The following is a 15,353-nucleotide window of genomic DNA, read 5'->3' as shown; positions in this document are numbered from 1 at the left end:
CTCAGTAAAATAAAAATAAAATGCTGAGATCAGGGAAAGAGATAAATAGAGTATAGTTGGAGGTACTCCACTATCCTAAATCCTACCCGATCTCTCTTGGTGGCAGGTCCGGCGACAGGCCGACCAAAAAATGCATACAATGTCGTTACAAACAAGATGATCGGATTGAGTCACAAGCCTCGGAGAAATGCTAGGGCCACCTCAGTCGACGCGGCAGGACGGGCCCTGGTCCTGTCGATAAATAGACAAGGATTCTTAACGCATGGACGGCGTCAGGACGTAAGCAAGTTAGTCCGAACAAAATAAATACGTGTCCGTGCGCTAAATGTTGGTACTCTAACTGAAAAGACCGAGGAACTCGCAGCCCTTCGGAAAAGGAGCATTGATATCTGCGCTCTGTAAGAAACCCGATGGTCTGGTGTCAAAAGCTGCGACATCGAACGCGAACGCGGTAAAAATGGCTATAAACACACTCAATATGGTATTAGCATTGCCATCTCAGAAGCTTTCCGTGATGCCATTAAAGAAGTCGAAAGATTTGATGATCGGCTGATGAAGCTCACCATTATATCAGCTGATCGCACTATTCACTTCTTCACCGCGTACGCACCCCAGACAGGTCGACCTGATACCCAGAAAGTTGCTTTCTGGCAACTTCTCGATGAAAAGACTTGCCACGTGCCTGCTGACGACTATATCATCATTGCCACCAGTTCCACCTGTCAGCGCAACTGAAGTCGAGGAGGCAATAAAACGAATGAAATCGGAGAAAGCCACTGGATCTGACGGCGTCGCATCTGAGCTATGGAAAGCGGAGAGCTGGGACCCAACATTGTTACTCAGTAAATTCTTTAATCGGGTTATTCAGGAAGGAAGAACACCATCTGGCTGGCAAGAAAGTAGCACGGTTCTAATATGGAAAAAGGAAGGTAGTCCAGCAGAATGTTCAAATTACCGCCCGATCCGGTCCTCCCCGATCCACATGAAAAAGGCACAATCACTGTCAGCGACAGTGATCTGCCCAGAACTGAGCGATTTAAATACCTCGGATCAAGGCTATCAGCCAATGGAGAACTGCATTATGAAATTGTTTCACGCATTAACGCAACCTGGATGAAGTGGCATTCCACAACTGGTGTTCTTTGTTATCGACATATCAACGGCCGTCTCAAATCTAAAATTTTCCGCAATGTCGTCCGTCCTGTCGCCCTTTATGGTTCTGAGTGTTGGCCGACTATAAAATACAATGAGCGACGTCTTTCGGTAATGGAGTCGAAGATGTTGCGTTGGATTAGTGGTGTGACACATTTTGATCACATCCGAAATGAGGATATCCGCGATCGTTATGGGGTTGCACCGATCGTGGAAAAATTGGGAGAGAGGCGTCTTCGATGGTATGGTCACGCAATTCGCGCTAACGAGAATTCACTTGTCAATATTGGTCTCAACATCGAAGTCGATGGTAAACGACCAAAAGGCAGACCTAAACAACGGTGGCTTGATACGCTGAATGGGGATTTAAAAGACTCGAGATTGCACCCAGATCAGGCATTCGATAGAGCCAAGTGACGAAACCGATCACGACGGGCCGACCTGGACAAAGGCTGAAGAAAAAGAAGAATTTCTCGAATTACTAAATTATACCTAAGGCAATGAAAGCTACTCCAATCCTAAAAGACTTATCGGAAAGTCCGGGGGAACCCCAAAGCAGACCTCAGGTTACTGCTAAAACCCTTCATCAAAGCAACGCTGAAAGCTTCAGCAATCATATTGCGCGAAAGACAAGGCACCGTAGAACTTATACAGCCTTAGTTGAGGCTTATTGGAGCCTACTCAGGAGAACCATATGAATATCAGAGCAGAGCAGAAGTAACCTCCAAGCTTCTGGAAGTAAGAAGGATCGCCATTGCATGAGTTCGCTGGTTAGTTCCGTCCGTTAGTGCAGCGATGGCACACCTTGATTTCACTAGTGACCTCATGGTTCTCATGCAATCGCTCTCGATCTAAAGCGTGCAAATCTTTAAATTATGAAAATTAAAGTGAGATAACCTTTGCTAGAACAAAACAGGAAAAATGTCATACCCTTGAAAAATGCCCTCCACATCCGAAAGTGAATCAGCGCCGTAAAGAGGAAATTCGTATCTGCGGTAAAAATTATGCAGGCCCATCTATAGCCATTTTATTTCAGTCTCTATTCCATGCTATCACGAAAACTCTGGAAGGGCATTGCCCCCCCCCCCTTCTTCCGTTAGGACTGTTTTTGAAAGGAAACACTTGGACATGAAAATTATCTAGCTAGTTTTGTGGTAAAAAAAACTGTACTGTTTTAAAATAAATGTGTAACAGGAGATAAAACTATACCAATCAAATGTATCCGATGTTAAAATAAAAGTCACATGAAAAGAGGGGCGAAGACGGCTACGGTTTTTTATCAGGGCAAAGGCAAATCCTCAGACGCTGCCTGACCTCTGCCCTGGGAGCAACGTGACCAAAGCGGCACGCAGGTGTTGTACGCTCCCTTTTACAATTCGTAATATACAACAAGGGTACGAATTATATTCAGTGTAAATCCACCCATTGTTCGGACCAAAACTTGGCCGGAGTTAGACAATTTATTTTTAGGGTCCGGTCCGAAATTAAATGAATGCGGACTTACGACTCCTCAATCCCTAAAAAGAAAAAATCACATCACGTCTTCCCTAGAAGAAAATCAAACCACTCCTCCAGAAACTAATAATCGAAAATGGTTTTGAAGGAAGTCCATTGAGTGAGGCGGAGAGAACGGAGATAATTCCGGAATTCTGTCAGAGGTCGGAATAGAAAGGCTAAGATAAATTCAGGGAGGACGTATAATTTTCACCGCTTGGTTATAAAGAAACTGATTCTAGCCTGATCTTTACATCAGTATTCCAAGATGCAACCACAAAACGAGAAAAATATGAAGAGGGGCCTGGAGCTAGATTTGATCTACCGAATTTGTTGCATGGCAATGGATGTCTTCGTTTCTATCTAGATTGCCGCAAGGAATGTCAGTTGGGATGTTACATAAATCCCCAAAAACTAGTAAGCTCTCATGCAGAGTCTACTGCTTTCTTCTATAATAGTATTGGATCAAGAAGAATAACGTTTCATTGGCCAACGAGGTTCACTCAAAATTTCGAAAAATCAACGGAGCCGATTGATTACAGATTTAAAGCGCCCTGTATTGACCTACATGACGAACTCATGGCAAAACACAAAGACCATAAAGAGAAACTCTCTGCTCAGGCCCTCAAAACTTCGATCTCGAAGGGAATCACTCGTTTCCCCCTCTCTGTTCAGTGTTGCGTGGTACTCATCAATGTTGTTGGTGGAGTAGTGAATAATCTAACCATCGACCAAAAAGACTACATCCCGGCGCTTGCTTAAATTTGTATGTTGGAAGAAAAGCATTGCGCCTATTCGACTTTCTTTAATCACTTGCGCGTCTGTTTTTTATGGTGCCGGTAGCATGTATGTGAGGCTTGAGATGGGGAGACATACACAACAAAGTTATCTAGACGTCATCCACACCCGCGCCAGTTAGCTACCTCGTGCCTAGCCCCCGTATTTGCAATGACATTCGGTGCTCCCTAAAAACTCAATTTGCCCCTCCTGCATGTAGTCTTCTTACATTCTGGTGGCTTTCTGTAGTTAGGGTCTCAAATATTTGGGGGACATAGTCTTGGACTTATTTAGACATGTTTCATAGATGGGATCTCTCTTATTTCCTGGGCACACCAATCTAGGTTCAGTACCTGAAGCTGACAAACTTCCGGGCAAACCATGGTGATACAAACCCATATGCCTTTTAGATACCTTTGGAAATATACTGGAGTTAGTAATTCACAATAAATTATCCTCTATTGTTGAGGTCTTTGGACTCAGGGTGTATTCATGTACATAGATTCATAGGCAGGAGAATGTATCTCACAGGTCCACTGTTATTATTTCATGAGGATTGCTATATTAGGGAGAGTGTGATATTTCACTTGAACTCTATTTGAAACATACTATCAAATTGACACACCACCATCAATAATAGTTGATCCTAGCCACCTGCATCTACTTTTCTCTCTGTAAAACCTCGTAGTGATTCACTCCCATACAAAATCTGTAGATTGCAATCGAAATTACGCATTTGCAATTATTTATAAAGTAGTTGTTTACCCACTTATTCACGTGATAAATTAACTTGCACTACACCAAATACCAACTGCATAATTATTAAATATTAATATTCATCCAAATCAACCTCATATCCCTAACGTTTTCCATTAAAATTTTATGGAAACGTTGATGATAAATGTTTCCAACCAAAATAACATCGAGTCCAGTGCATTTAAAATTACTGAACCGTATCAAGTGCGGTTGACTCAATGTATAATGGGAAACCTCACCTTCAATCGTTAATGAAGGCGAAATACGGTGGAAATTATATAGTGTGAAATGTACTTTGACAACTTGAATTAATGGGAAACCACCTCTAATTGAGATTGATTGATTCGTTAATATCAATCGTGGTTGGTGTCCAATGCTTTAGGTATATCTGTTTATAACGCTACACGTATAAAAGATTTCTGACTCTCTCCAATCTGAAGTGTGTGCGTTCTTAACTCTCGCTATGACTGTTTCTGAGGAAAATGTGTGACAGACAGACAGACAAGCAGTCAACCCCGTGAGGAGTTGCCAGATCTCCTATAGCTATGGGAAGGATACCCACAGAATAAAACAAACATGAACGAATCGAAAAAGAAGTTAAGTTGCAGGGGCTCGGAACCCCAATACCAAAAACCGTCTTTTGGGAGTAAGCAAGCGGACTCCTGGCCGTCGATATCCCTCGACCGCAGTGTCTCGATGGCGGACAACTTGGCCACCGTGGCATCTAATGCTACAAGGAGGTGTTCAACCGAAGCATAACTCTGCCAAGCACCCCAATTGCAAAAGCAAACAAGTCGGAATACCGGAAGCTCGTGCTTCGGGTATAAAGGTTTTGTGTTCATCTTATCTAAGATATTTCAACGCACATTTTTCTATCCGTATGTACTTCTTCGATGAATATAAGGGGGGTGCCGGGCAAATTTCTAAAATGTGGAAATATACTATTATTAACTTTATTTGTGCAGATATCGGAACCGGATATATTTTGAGGCTTAGATTTCATAGAGATACACTACTGCGATTTTTTTTGGATTTTTCGGCTGGATAGGTTCTGAGAACGAGACCTGTTACACTTTTTGGGGGTCATATTTGGAGCCGTCACTCCCCTATGTTTCACCCAATATCAAATATTGAACCAGTTTCCAAAAGTACTAATTGAACCTTTCATTTGATACATTTGATACTACATTCTGTGAAAAAAAATTTTGCAGCCTCCTTTCACCTGTATGGGGAGCCCCCCCCTTAAACTTAACACAAAATGGCGCCAGTTGCTGCATGTAAAGGGAACGGCAGATCACATACTCTTACCAATTTTCGTGACAATCGGTCTAGCCGTTTCCGAATAAATCGGGTGTGACAGACAGACAGACAGACAGACAGACGGACAGACAGACAGAAATCGGAGAATGTCGCAAGGCCTGCCTCAAGGCCAGAAGGCGCAGTCAGCGAAATAGAAACCGATCTGGATACGAGCAGTTACATGAAGAATATAAAAACGCTCGGAAGAAACTACATGTGGCCATCATAAAAAGTAAATGCGAACACTTTAAGCGACTGTGTAATGAAGCTGACACGAACCCCTGGGGTGGCGCTTATAAAACCGTAATATCGAAAGTTAAAGGCAAACGCTCCCCACCCATCTCTTCCCCTACTCTGCTTGATGAAATAGTAACGGATCTTTTCCCACAGAATGTGAGTACCGCTAACCTTCCCACTGTCGAGATAGACACCGCGGAAGTTCCCACGGTAAGCGAAAAGGAGGTCCTCGAAGCTGCGGATAAAATTGTAGGAAATAAATCACCTGGCTTGGATAGCATCCCCAATAAAGCTCTGAAGGCAGCAGTAAAAATAGCTCCAAATATGTTTGCCGAGGCGTTCACCACATGCCTTAAAGAAGGAGTATTTCCTACACAATGGAAGAAGCAGAAATTAATTCTAGTCCCCAAGCCAAACAAACCTTTGGGTGAAGCTTCGTCCTACAGGCCGATATGCCTTCTAAATAATACTGGCAAACTATTCGAACGAGTAATCTATAACAGATTAAGTCGAATTGCCGAAAAGAATGGCGGTCTCTCCGAAAATAAGTTCGGTTTTCGAAAGGGGAGGTCTACAACGGATGCACTTGTCCTAGTAGCTAACACAGCTAAGACCGCACTTGACGAGGGCAAATGTTGTGCAGTGATTACACTTGATGTGAAGAATGCCTTCAATTCCGCTAGATGGAGCAAGATACTTGAGTCCCTAATTAACTTAGGCGTGGCGAAGTACCTGGTGCGTATTGTTGCCGACTTCCTAATCGATAGGACTCTGTGCTGCGAATCAGATGAAGGAATGAAATCCTACCAAACGACATGCGGAGTTCCGCAAGGGTCTGTCCTAGGGCCACTCTTGTGGATTATTATGTATAACGGGGTACTGACCCTAGACCTTCCTACTGGTGTGGCCTCCATTGTTTTCGCGGACGATATTGGTGTGACGGTTGTTGCGCGCCTTCTCGAGAAAGCCGAGCTCTATGCAAATGAAGCCGTCTATGAGATTAAATCCTGGTTAGAGAATGCTAGTCTACAGCTCGCAAAGCATAAGACGGAAGTAGTACTTATTACCAAGCGGAGAAAGTGCACTTCCATGAAGATCAAAGTTGGAATGCAAACAATTTATTCCAAGCCTGCACTTAAGTACTAAGGTGTAATGATTGACCAGAGGTTGAATTTCAGATTGCATGTGGAGGGTGCAGCAACCAAGGCATATAACATCGGAGCGCTGGTTGCGAGAATGCTATCAAATATAGGTGGCCCAATGCCGAGCCGTCGACTCCTTATTTCAATGGTGGTCAGTTCGATCCTACTGTATGCAGCCCCAGTATGGGCAGATGCACTGGAAAATATAATAAATAAAAAAAAGATTGGAGCTGCGTATCGCATAAGTGTACTCCGAACATGTTGCGCTTACAGAACAATTTCTAATGAAGCAGCTTGCGTGATAGCAGGAATGATCCCGATTGAGATTCTGGCGAAAGAAATACAACGACTTTACGATCGAACGTACCTCACCGGAGAATCTCCTGCCCGTCGGCGACAGTTCGCACGAGCTGAAACTGTCGCGGAATGGCAAGAGAAGTGGGACGAGTCAGAAAAAGGCCGTTGGACTCACAAAATCATATGGGATATCCGGAAATGGATCGAGCGACCTCACGGCGAAGTAGGTTTCGACCTAACTCAATTCTTGAGCGGACACGGAGGCTATCGAGCATATCTGTACCGATTTGGGCGCGATGATTCGCCATATTGCCCACAGTGTGCAAACATTCCAGAGGACGCAGAACACGTCTTTTTTCACTGCCCCAGATTCGAAACCCAAAGGGCTACATTTGAAGCTACAACCGGGGAGCACTTTACACCCGAAAATATCATGGAGCTTATGGTGAAAGCCAAGGGGATATGGACCGAAGTTGAAAAAGTGATTACAGCCATCGGAAAGAAGCTTAGGCAGGAGGAAGTCATCCGAAAGAATGAACGCGAGAGGAACACGAATGTTGACATGAGCGCAGAATAAATTCTGATCCAGCCCCGCGACGTAATACCAAATGGGAGTCCCGCGGGGAGAGTGGAAGGAGAAGGAGGTGGTTTTAGTGGGTAAGAGTCCCACATAACCGTGTGGCAGGAGCCTGCGGTAGCTTTTGAAGCTTTCCACCTTCCATCGGGAAAAAAAAAAAAGACAGACAGACCGACAGACAGACAGACAGACAGACAGACGGACAGACAGACATCGAATCGATTCTAATAAGGTTTTGTTTCACACAAAACCTTAAAAATGATGGACTATAAGGAGATAGCTTGGCCCAAAATGACGATTTCAACAGCCATCGGATCTGATCAAGAGGTATTCCAGCAGCAGCAAATAGATCCATTCTGGAGGAGCTCATCAATCTTACGAATTCCTCCAATAGCAAAAACGGCAAAAGTGAAAGTTCATAGGAGCTTAGCACCCAGAAGAACTACCTTTTATCCAGCTTGGGGCTAAAATAGTTGAGCTGACCGAATTCATGAAGGACAACCACAACATGCACCAAGCTATTAAGAACATGGTGAGAGCCATCAGGGTGCTTTACAATAGGTCGCAGGAGAAGAAAGAAAGTCTAAGGAAAAGACGCACATAGCAGCCAGTGTCACAGGCGAACCAAGTGACACCAAAGCACAAGGTCAGCGACCTTCGATCAAGTAAGAGAATGCGAGACAAAGAGGCTTCAGGGAATCAACAGGCACTAAAAAGGTAAAAGGGAGTCTTAACCAATCCAACAAATGGAATGTCGGTTTGCGAAGCGAAACCGAAGGAAAATGAAAACAGTGGTTGCACTTGTCGTGAACAAAAAAAGGAACAAGAAACCAAAGGTACGAATTCGTCTGGAGGCAATTGCAATCTCCAGCAAAGGAAATCTATCATATGCGGAGATACTGAAAAAGGTTAAATCTGACCCCGTCCTAAAAGACCTAGACGAAAATTTCAGCAAAATCCGGAGGATCCAGAAAGGGAACCTCATGTTTGAGCTGAAAAATCTAGCGCGGGAAAAACCGACGACTTTCGTAACCAAGTTGTAAACCAAAGTCTTAACATGAAAGATTGCCTTGAAAGATATTTCTCCGTTTTATTGGCTAAGAGTATCTAATTTAAACAAATACGTATTTTGGGGACCAACTGTCTCCTTCTTCAGTGTTTTATCTTCTGAAAAATGTTTTCCACCATTTGGGTTTTTAGAGCTGTTCTTGTGATTATAATATCATAATTAGTCCTTCCAAAAAGTTCCACCAAGGTGGAAAAATTGCTGCCCATGTTCGTGTTTAACCTTTTTACGGGGGGAATTTTGCGAGATGTGGAGACTCTTGTAGGAATCTAGTTTGCTAACGGCGTTCACTTCCTTCAAGATATTGGCGTTGTTCAACGACAGATGGTGTCCCTGCATCCCCATCCCGTTTTGTTTGCCCTACGTAAATCTTGTCGCAGTCTGGGCAGGAGATCTTACAAATGCGGCTTTTTTCCGTACACTCTTTTTTGTCCTTGACCGGGTCCTAAGAAGGTATCGTCTGCTGGTCGAGGTGACCCGGAATCCACGTTTATGTAGCTGCCTTTTGAAGTTCTGCGTCCGAACCGAGTAGGTTAGTGTTATCCATTGCCTAGGTTCTGTGTTCACCTCCTGGAAGAGTGTTGAAAGTTGTTGTCTTGAGACCTGGCGTAGTTTCTTATTGATACGATTTTCAATGAGGTTCCTGTTGTATCCGTTTTTCTTTGCTATTTCCAGGATTTCATTCATTTCTTTATTTCTTCTCTCCTCATTGAGCGGTGTTATGACCGTCCTGTGAATCATAAAGTTGAATGCCGCCATCTTATGGTGTAAATCGTGGTTTGAGGTGTATGTGATGGTTCGCTGTATCTGGGTCGGTTTACTGTAGAGGTCGAATTCAAAATCCCCTCTTTCCCGGGTTACTTTTAAGTCTAGGAACGGTATCTCAATTTTCTTTTCGATCTCCATGGTGAAATCGATGTTCCTGTGTGCCCGGTTGAGTTTCTCGAGGATTGAGGGAAGAACCTTTTGCTAATTAATAATACATCATCTACGTATCTGATCCAAAATCTCGGGAGTGCGCCAGTTTCCTCCCTGCTGTCATAACAGCAGTCATCAGGAGTTTGTGGCATCAAAACGGCCCACCGCAGCGCTGATTGGGCTCCTCGGAGCAGCCACTGATACCTACCCACTAAAGCGAAGAAATCAGTGTTGTTAAGGCTTGTCTAGAAAGTGCTGGAGTGGTACTCGCGGAGGAAAAGACAGAAGCGGTCCTCATCACTAAGCGCCGGAAGAGAAATTACGCCTGCATTAGGACCGGGAATCGTATCATCACTTCCAAGCCGGCCATCAAATAATTTGGGGTGATGATAGACGGAAAACTCAATTTTAACCAGCACATAACGCATCCATCACTAGTATGGCTCTGACAAGAATGATGCCAAACGTAGGAGGACCGCGGCATACTTGCAGGCCGCTCGAGGGTGGTGAGTTCAATCATGCTGTATGCAGTCCCAGTTTAGGGAAAAGCCTTGCATGTTTTAGGCAATGCACATAAACTGAGTACGGTTTACAGAAGAACAGCCTTCAGGGTATGTGCTGCCTTCATGGCCGTCGCAACGTTCGTCATCTCGGGAATGATGCCGATTGACATCCTGGCAACCGAAATGATGAACATTTATAACACCAGGTCCACCTCTCCTTTATCGCAGGTGAAAAAAGCCGAAAAGGAGAGGTCCATAAGCAGATGGCAACAGCGATGCGACCAGTCAGAAAAGGGTCGTTGGACTTACAGGTTGCATGGGGAGATCAATTATAATCTCACTCAGTTTCTCACCGGCCATGGAGGATACCATCGATACCTGTACAGGTTCAAATTCGACACCTCACCTACAAGTTTAAATTGAACACCACACCTAATGCACGTATTCATCCAATGTCCTAGGTTCATGGAAGGAAGGAGGAACCTAGAGGAAACTCTAGGTGAACTGCTATCTTCGGAAAATTTCGTCCGGAGAATGGTGGCTGGGACTGAAATGCGATCAATTCCATGATCGCAGTAATCCAGGATAAACTGCGAAAAGCAGAAGAAGTGAGGAAAGCACGGTTACGAACCCTGCGGGTAGACGGAAGGAGACCTAGCTAAAGTAAGCTAGCTCCGCTCCGTAATGTAATGGGTAATGGGTAAAAATCCCATACTCTGGCATGCCCAGGACAGAGTATTTTGAAGATTTTCACCTTCTTAAAAAAAAACAGACAGACTGAGAGTAAACCGATTTTAATAAGGTTTTGTTTTACTCAAAACCTTGAAAAGACAGGCAGGCAGAAAGAAACTCAAAATGGATGGAAGAAGGCCTGGATGACAGGCGGAGTTCATAAAGGTGCTAGCTGCGGTGGAAAAATCAACCTCAAACTCTGTAGAGTCGCTCAAGACCTACTCTCGAGATTATAAAAAGCAAACTCTATAAATACCATAACAGTAATGATTTAACAGAAGGGCGGATTTTTGGCATGCGGTGCCTGCAACAAAGAAAAAAATACACGATATACGTCTATAGTTCCTATAGCCTGAGTTCAAGGATATGCTGGACAAATTGGTCTTGGGCGTAAAAAGAAAAAGACCAAAAGTTAATGTAGGTGACTTTGATGCATGGGCCACAGAATGGGGAAGGGAACTGACGAATCCGGGAGGGCGTTGTCTTTTAGAGGCCTTTGAACAGCGGAACGTCATACTGGCTAACGGAGGGTTCGTTTCTGTTATAGACTAGACTTTTATAAATCCTTGACTAACTCGGGATATATCTTGGGATTTTAGTGAATGGGAAAACCATAGCGCTTACTAGACAATCGTCTTGGACCTGAAACTTCTAACAATGAGGAGCACAGCAGGTTGGCCTGGGGAAACAATTGAAGAGCAATAATTTATCGATGAATGTTTGGACCAGCACCCTCAACCAAACCCAGCCTCGGAGCGAGTCTTCCATACTACGAAGTGCATCGCAACGGCATACGACTAATCATTGCCAAGACGTTATACTTATACTGTTTGTTCTTTGGTCAAGATGATAAACGGTCTAGAAGGCAATAAGTGTTACTTGCCAGGAGGTAAAGCAGCGTGCCTTCAAGAAAGCTCAAAGAAGCTTCAAACTTGATATACAGCGAAGAATCCATGGGAAGGCCCCTAAAGAGTCTATTGCTGAAAATTATTCAAGATTCATTTCCTCAAAAGGACAAGCACGGCAGCAGTTTCCAGACACTTTTATTTGAGCCAACAACGAGATAAATACTGGAGATTTGCAGTAGGCTGTGAAACAAGGAAGCAACTGGCCTTGAAGGTATACCAAACAAAGTCTTTAGATCGGCTATTGAATCGAGGCCAGATATATTTGTGGAATTGATTCAAGCATGGTTGTTGGATGGGATCTAAGACTGGACTAGTGATGTTCCCTAAAACTGGTAAACCTCCTGATTAAACAGCCTTCTACAGACCTATATGTCTATTGTGTACTGTGAGGAAAATGCTGGAGTGAATAATTTATAACGGATTGCATCCAACTGTAAGGACCCTCGGAGGTTTACTAGACCCCAATATTACTTATTATTGTGATTACTGGTTTGGTTGAAAATGCGATCCACGGAAAGGTTACGCCGATGACAGCGGTGATTTTTGTTGCATCTGAAGCAATCATTACTATAAAGAAGTAGCTGAAAGATGCAGGTGTTACACTCAAAGTGGACAAAACAGAGGCAAAGAAACGACCGATCGCATGCGAATCGGGAACCACATCATCACTTCAAAACCAGCAATCAAATATTTTGTAATGACGATAGATGCCAGATTGAACTTAGAGAAACATTTGCAACATGCTTGCTTTAAGACGTCCAATGTCAACATGACCCTGGAAAGTATGATGTCAAATATTGAGCACCCGTGATGTACCTTCAAGCTGCTTATAGCTAGAATGATGAGAACTCCATACTGCCTAAGATGTGTGCTGGTGGTTTAGAACTGGCTCAGATCAAATGGCCTACGCTCTAGCCGGAATAATGCAGATTGACATTTCGTCCGATGAGATGACATAGATCAATGGTGGGCACGGTTCTGATAACCAGATGAAAGACGCCGAAAGGCAGGAGTCGTTGAGCAGGTGGCAACGACGAGAACGAAAGGAACAGGATCGGTGCACCCAGTCTCAGAGAAGGCATGGTAAGATAAACTATGTTTTCAGGCGATTTCTGATAGGACACAAAAGATACCGTAGATGCAAGTATAGGTTTGAATTAGACAGCTCACCAAACTGTCCCATCTGCGACGGTATTCCGGAGGATCAGGAGGATATCTTTTCCCATTGTTCTAGATTTACAAAGGAAGAAAGAGTATAGAGGAGACATTCGAAAAAACAATGGCTCGTAAAAGTCAAATTGGAGCAGTTCTTGCATGTCAGGAGAACTAGAATTGGGCGGATTCAGTGCAAGTTGAAAGAGTCAATGCCTGGGAGAGAGACTGGAGTCATGTCCGTTGCGGTTGTTCCGCGGGGACTTGAGTTAAGAATCGTTTTGGTGATTAAACATCCCACATGCTGGAACATGTGTGTCAATATCTTTTGAAGATGTTCAACTTAAATTTTAGGAAGGCTCTGTGTTAACAAAACGTTTAAGACTGAAGCCTCACATCAATATATCATCGATTATTATATAGGCACTTCGCACCGTTCCAGAACGGTTTTTTTTCCTATTTTGTCTTTAGGAATGCAGACCTGTTAGATAATTTTTGTCATTTGAATTTAAAATTACAAATAAGGTCGAGAATGATGCAATTTTCCTTGACAGGTAGTCATATTTCCACAGAAAGGCTAAGAGGCAACTTGGCCAAGCTATCGAGGAATCCACGCTAGAGAAAGAATTGACGTAACTTTTCGAAAATAGTTTCACTTTTTATAACCCAAAGGTCAGTGTCCGATAATAACGATGATCGTAACCGTACCAGGGTTATTTCACTCCGAGACCAGATAATATTCATCAGTTGAAATCGCTCATAAATTGAAGTAGTAATTCTAGATATGTATTATGCGAGATAAGAGAGCATTTATTGTTTGGCGCGACGCAAAATGCATCCATAGGTGGGTAGTCGTTGGAACCATATGAAGATATCGAAAATGTAAGTGAAATTTTATAGGTTTTATTGCAGAAACTCTAATAGGGAATTAAGAGAGAAATCGATGCAAAATTGAATCCACAATCGATATTCGCCTACTCTCATGTTTTGAATACGATTAAGTGCTTACCTCGAAGCAAACTGCATTGCGGCAAAACAACGACCATAAGCACTACCCCACAGCCGTAGCCATGTAATCTTCATCACCGTGGCTCATATTTTCAACAAAATCTTTCCAGGTTAAGTGGTCTAAGCCATCTAAAAACCAACCCATATTGAATAGATAACTCATATGAAAACACGAAAACTTTCACCTATTTATGACTGCCTCTTGAAATCCATTTCACTGACCGGTTTTTCCAAATGTTCCATAAAATTAACACCACAAACGTTCACTCACCTTAAATCTGAGATCGCCCACAGGTGGTTCTGCGTATGGAATGCCCAGAAAAGCTCGAATGCCTCTTCCACTGTGCGAGAAAAGATGCCGACCGACTAGAACTCCACCATGTGGAAGGGTGACTTTCAGATCATCCGAAGTTCTACCTTCCGTACCGACCGCATGACAACAAACTATCACAAATACTACTTTCAAAAGAAAGGACAACAAAATTGGTAACTTGGCACTTTCACTAGAACCGCGCATATTTACAAATCTTCCCCGCGAACTACTATCTAATCACTCCAAGTTCTAAAGATCAACTGACTAAAGACTGTTATTTTCGTCTGTTTTATTTCAGCCCGGTCTAATCTAATGTTTTCTAACGTAAGTTGGCCAGCGGGCCGACACTTTCAACGATAGTCGATTGAGCACCAGCTAATCTAAGGTTGTCCCGCATATCTGTCTAGCTAAGAGACTTAAGTCGTGCTTAACCATTGAGAAATACTCGTATGCCCACAGATGCTTTCGATGAACCCAGCCAGTCTAAGCTTCAAAACTTAGGATAGTCCCTGGGTAATGAAACCTGCGTTCTGTTGACTTTATGCAACTCCTTCAACTCCATCACATGCGTATCTTATTAATGCATGGGAAACATCTACTTGAAACAGGTTCCAAAGACATGTTCTTGCCTCAGCGGTTATCTCATTAGCGAATCCATCATAAATATTTTCCAGCACCTCAACTAGCAAGCACTAGAGCCAGGTATACGCACTAACTAGGATTTCGTCACCGACTTCATTTCGAATTTCTCAAGTAGGTTACATTCCTTTTTAGATACTCAAAAAAACCCGAAGAATACTCAAGCGGGAAAACAATTCTTCCAAAGCGAGGCCGCTTTTCTCACTGGGGAGTATCTACAAAGTCGTAAACTGGTTTCTTGAATGATAATAAGCTGAAATATCTGAGACAACATGTAATTGTGCAGAGCCTTCTATTACAAATCTTCCAAAATTGAGAAAAAATCTGAACGTGCTAAGATTTCTATCCGTTCTATTATAATAGCGGAACTCCAATCAGATAGT

At 43.2% G+C, this 15,353-nt stretch overlaps 1 protein-coding gene across 1 annotated transcript in view; it reads right to left on the bottom strand.

Annotated features, from left to right (window-relative positions):
- Positions 1 to 14,712, bottom strand: part of LOC119654768 (esterase E4) — a 61,171-nt gene extending 46,459 nt beyond the window's left edge. Inside the window, exon 1 of the mRNA XM_038060309.1 lies at positions 14,290 to 14,712. Coding sequence (XP_037916237.1) covers positions 14,290 to 14,535 — 246 coding nt within the window. The 5' untranslated portion in view covers positions 14,536 to 14,712. The remainder of the gene's footprint in view (positions 1 to 14,289) is intronic.
- Positions 14,713 to 15,353: the final 641 nt, after the last annotated feature.

This window comes from Hermetia illucens, chromosome 4 (genome assembly GCF_905115235.1).
Source record: "Hermetia illucens chromosome 4, iHerIll2.2.curated.20191125, whole genome shotgun sequence".
Classification (NCBI taxonomy): Eukaryota; Metazoa; Arthropoda; class Insecta; order Diptera; family Stratiomyidae; genus Hermetia; species Hermetia illucens.
The sequence above is the reverse complement of the archived record's forward strand: the minus strand, read 5'-3'. Positions and strand labels throughout refer to the sequence as shown.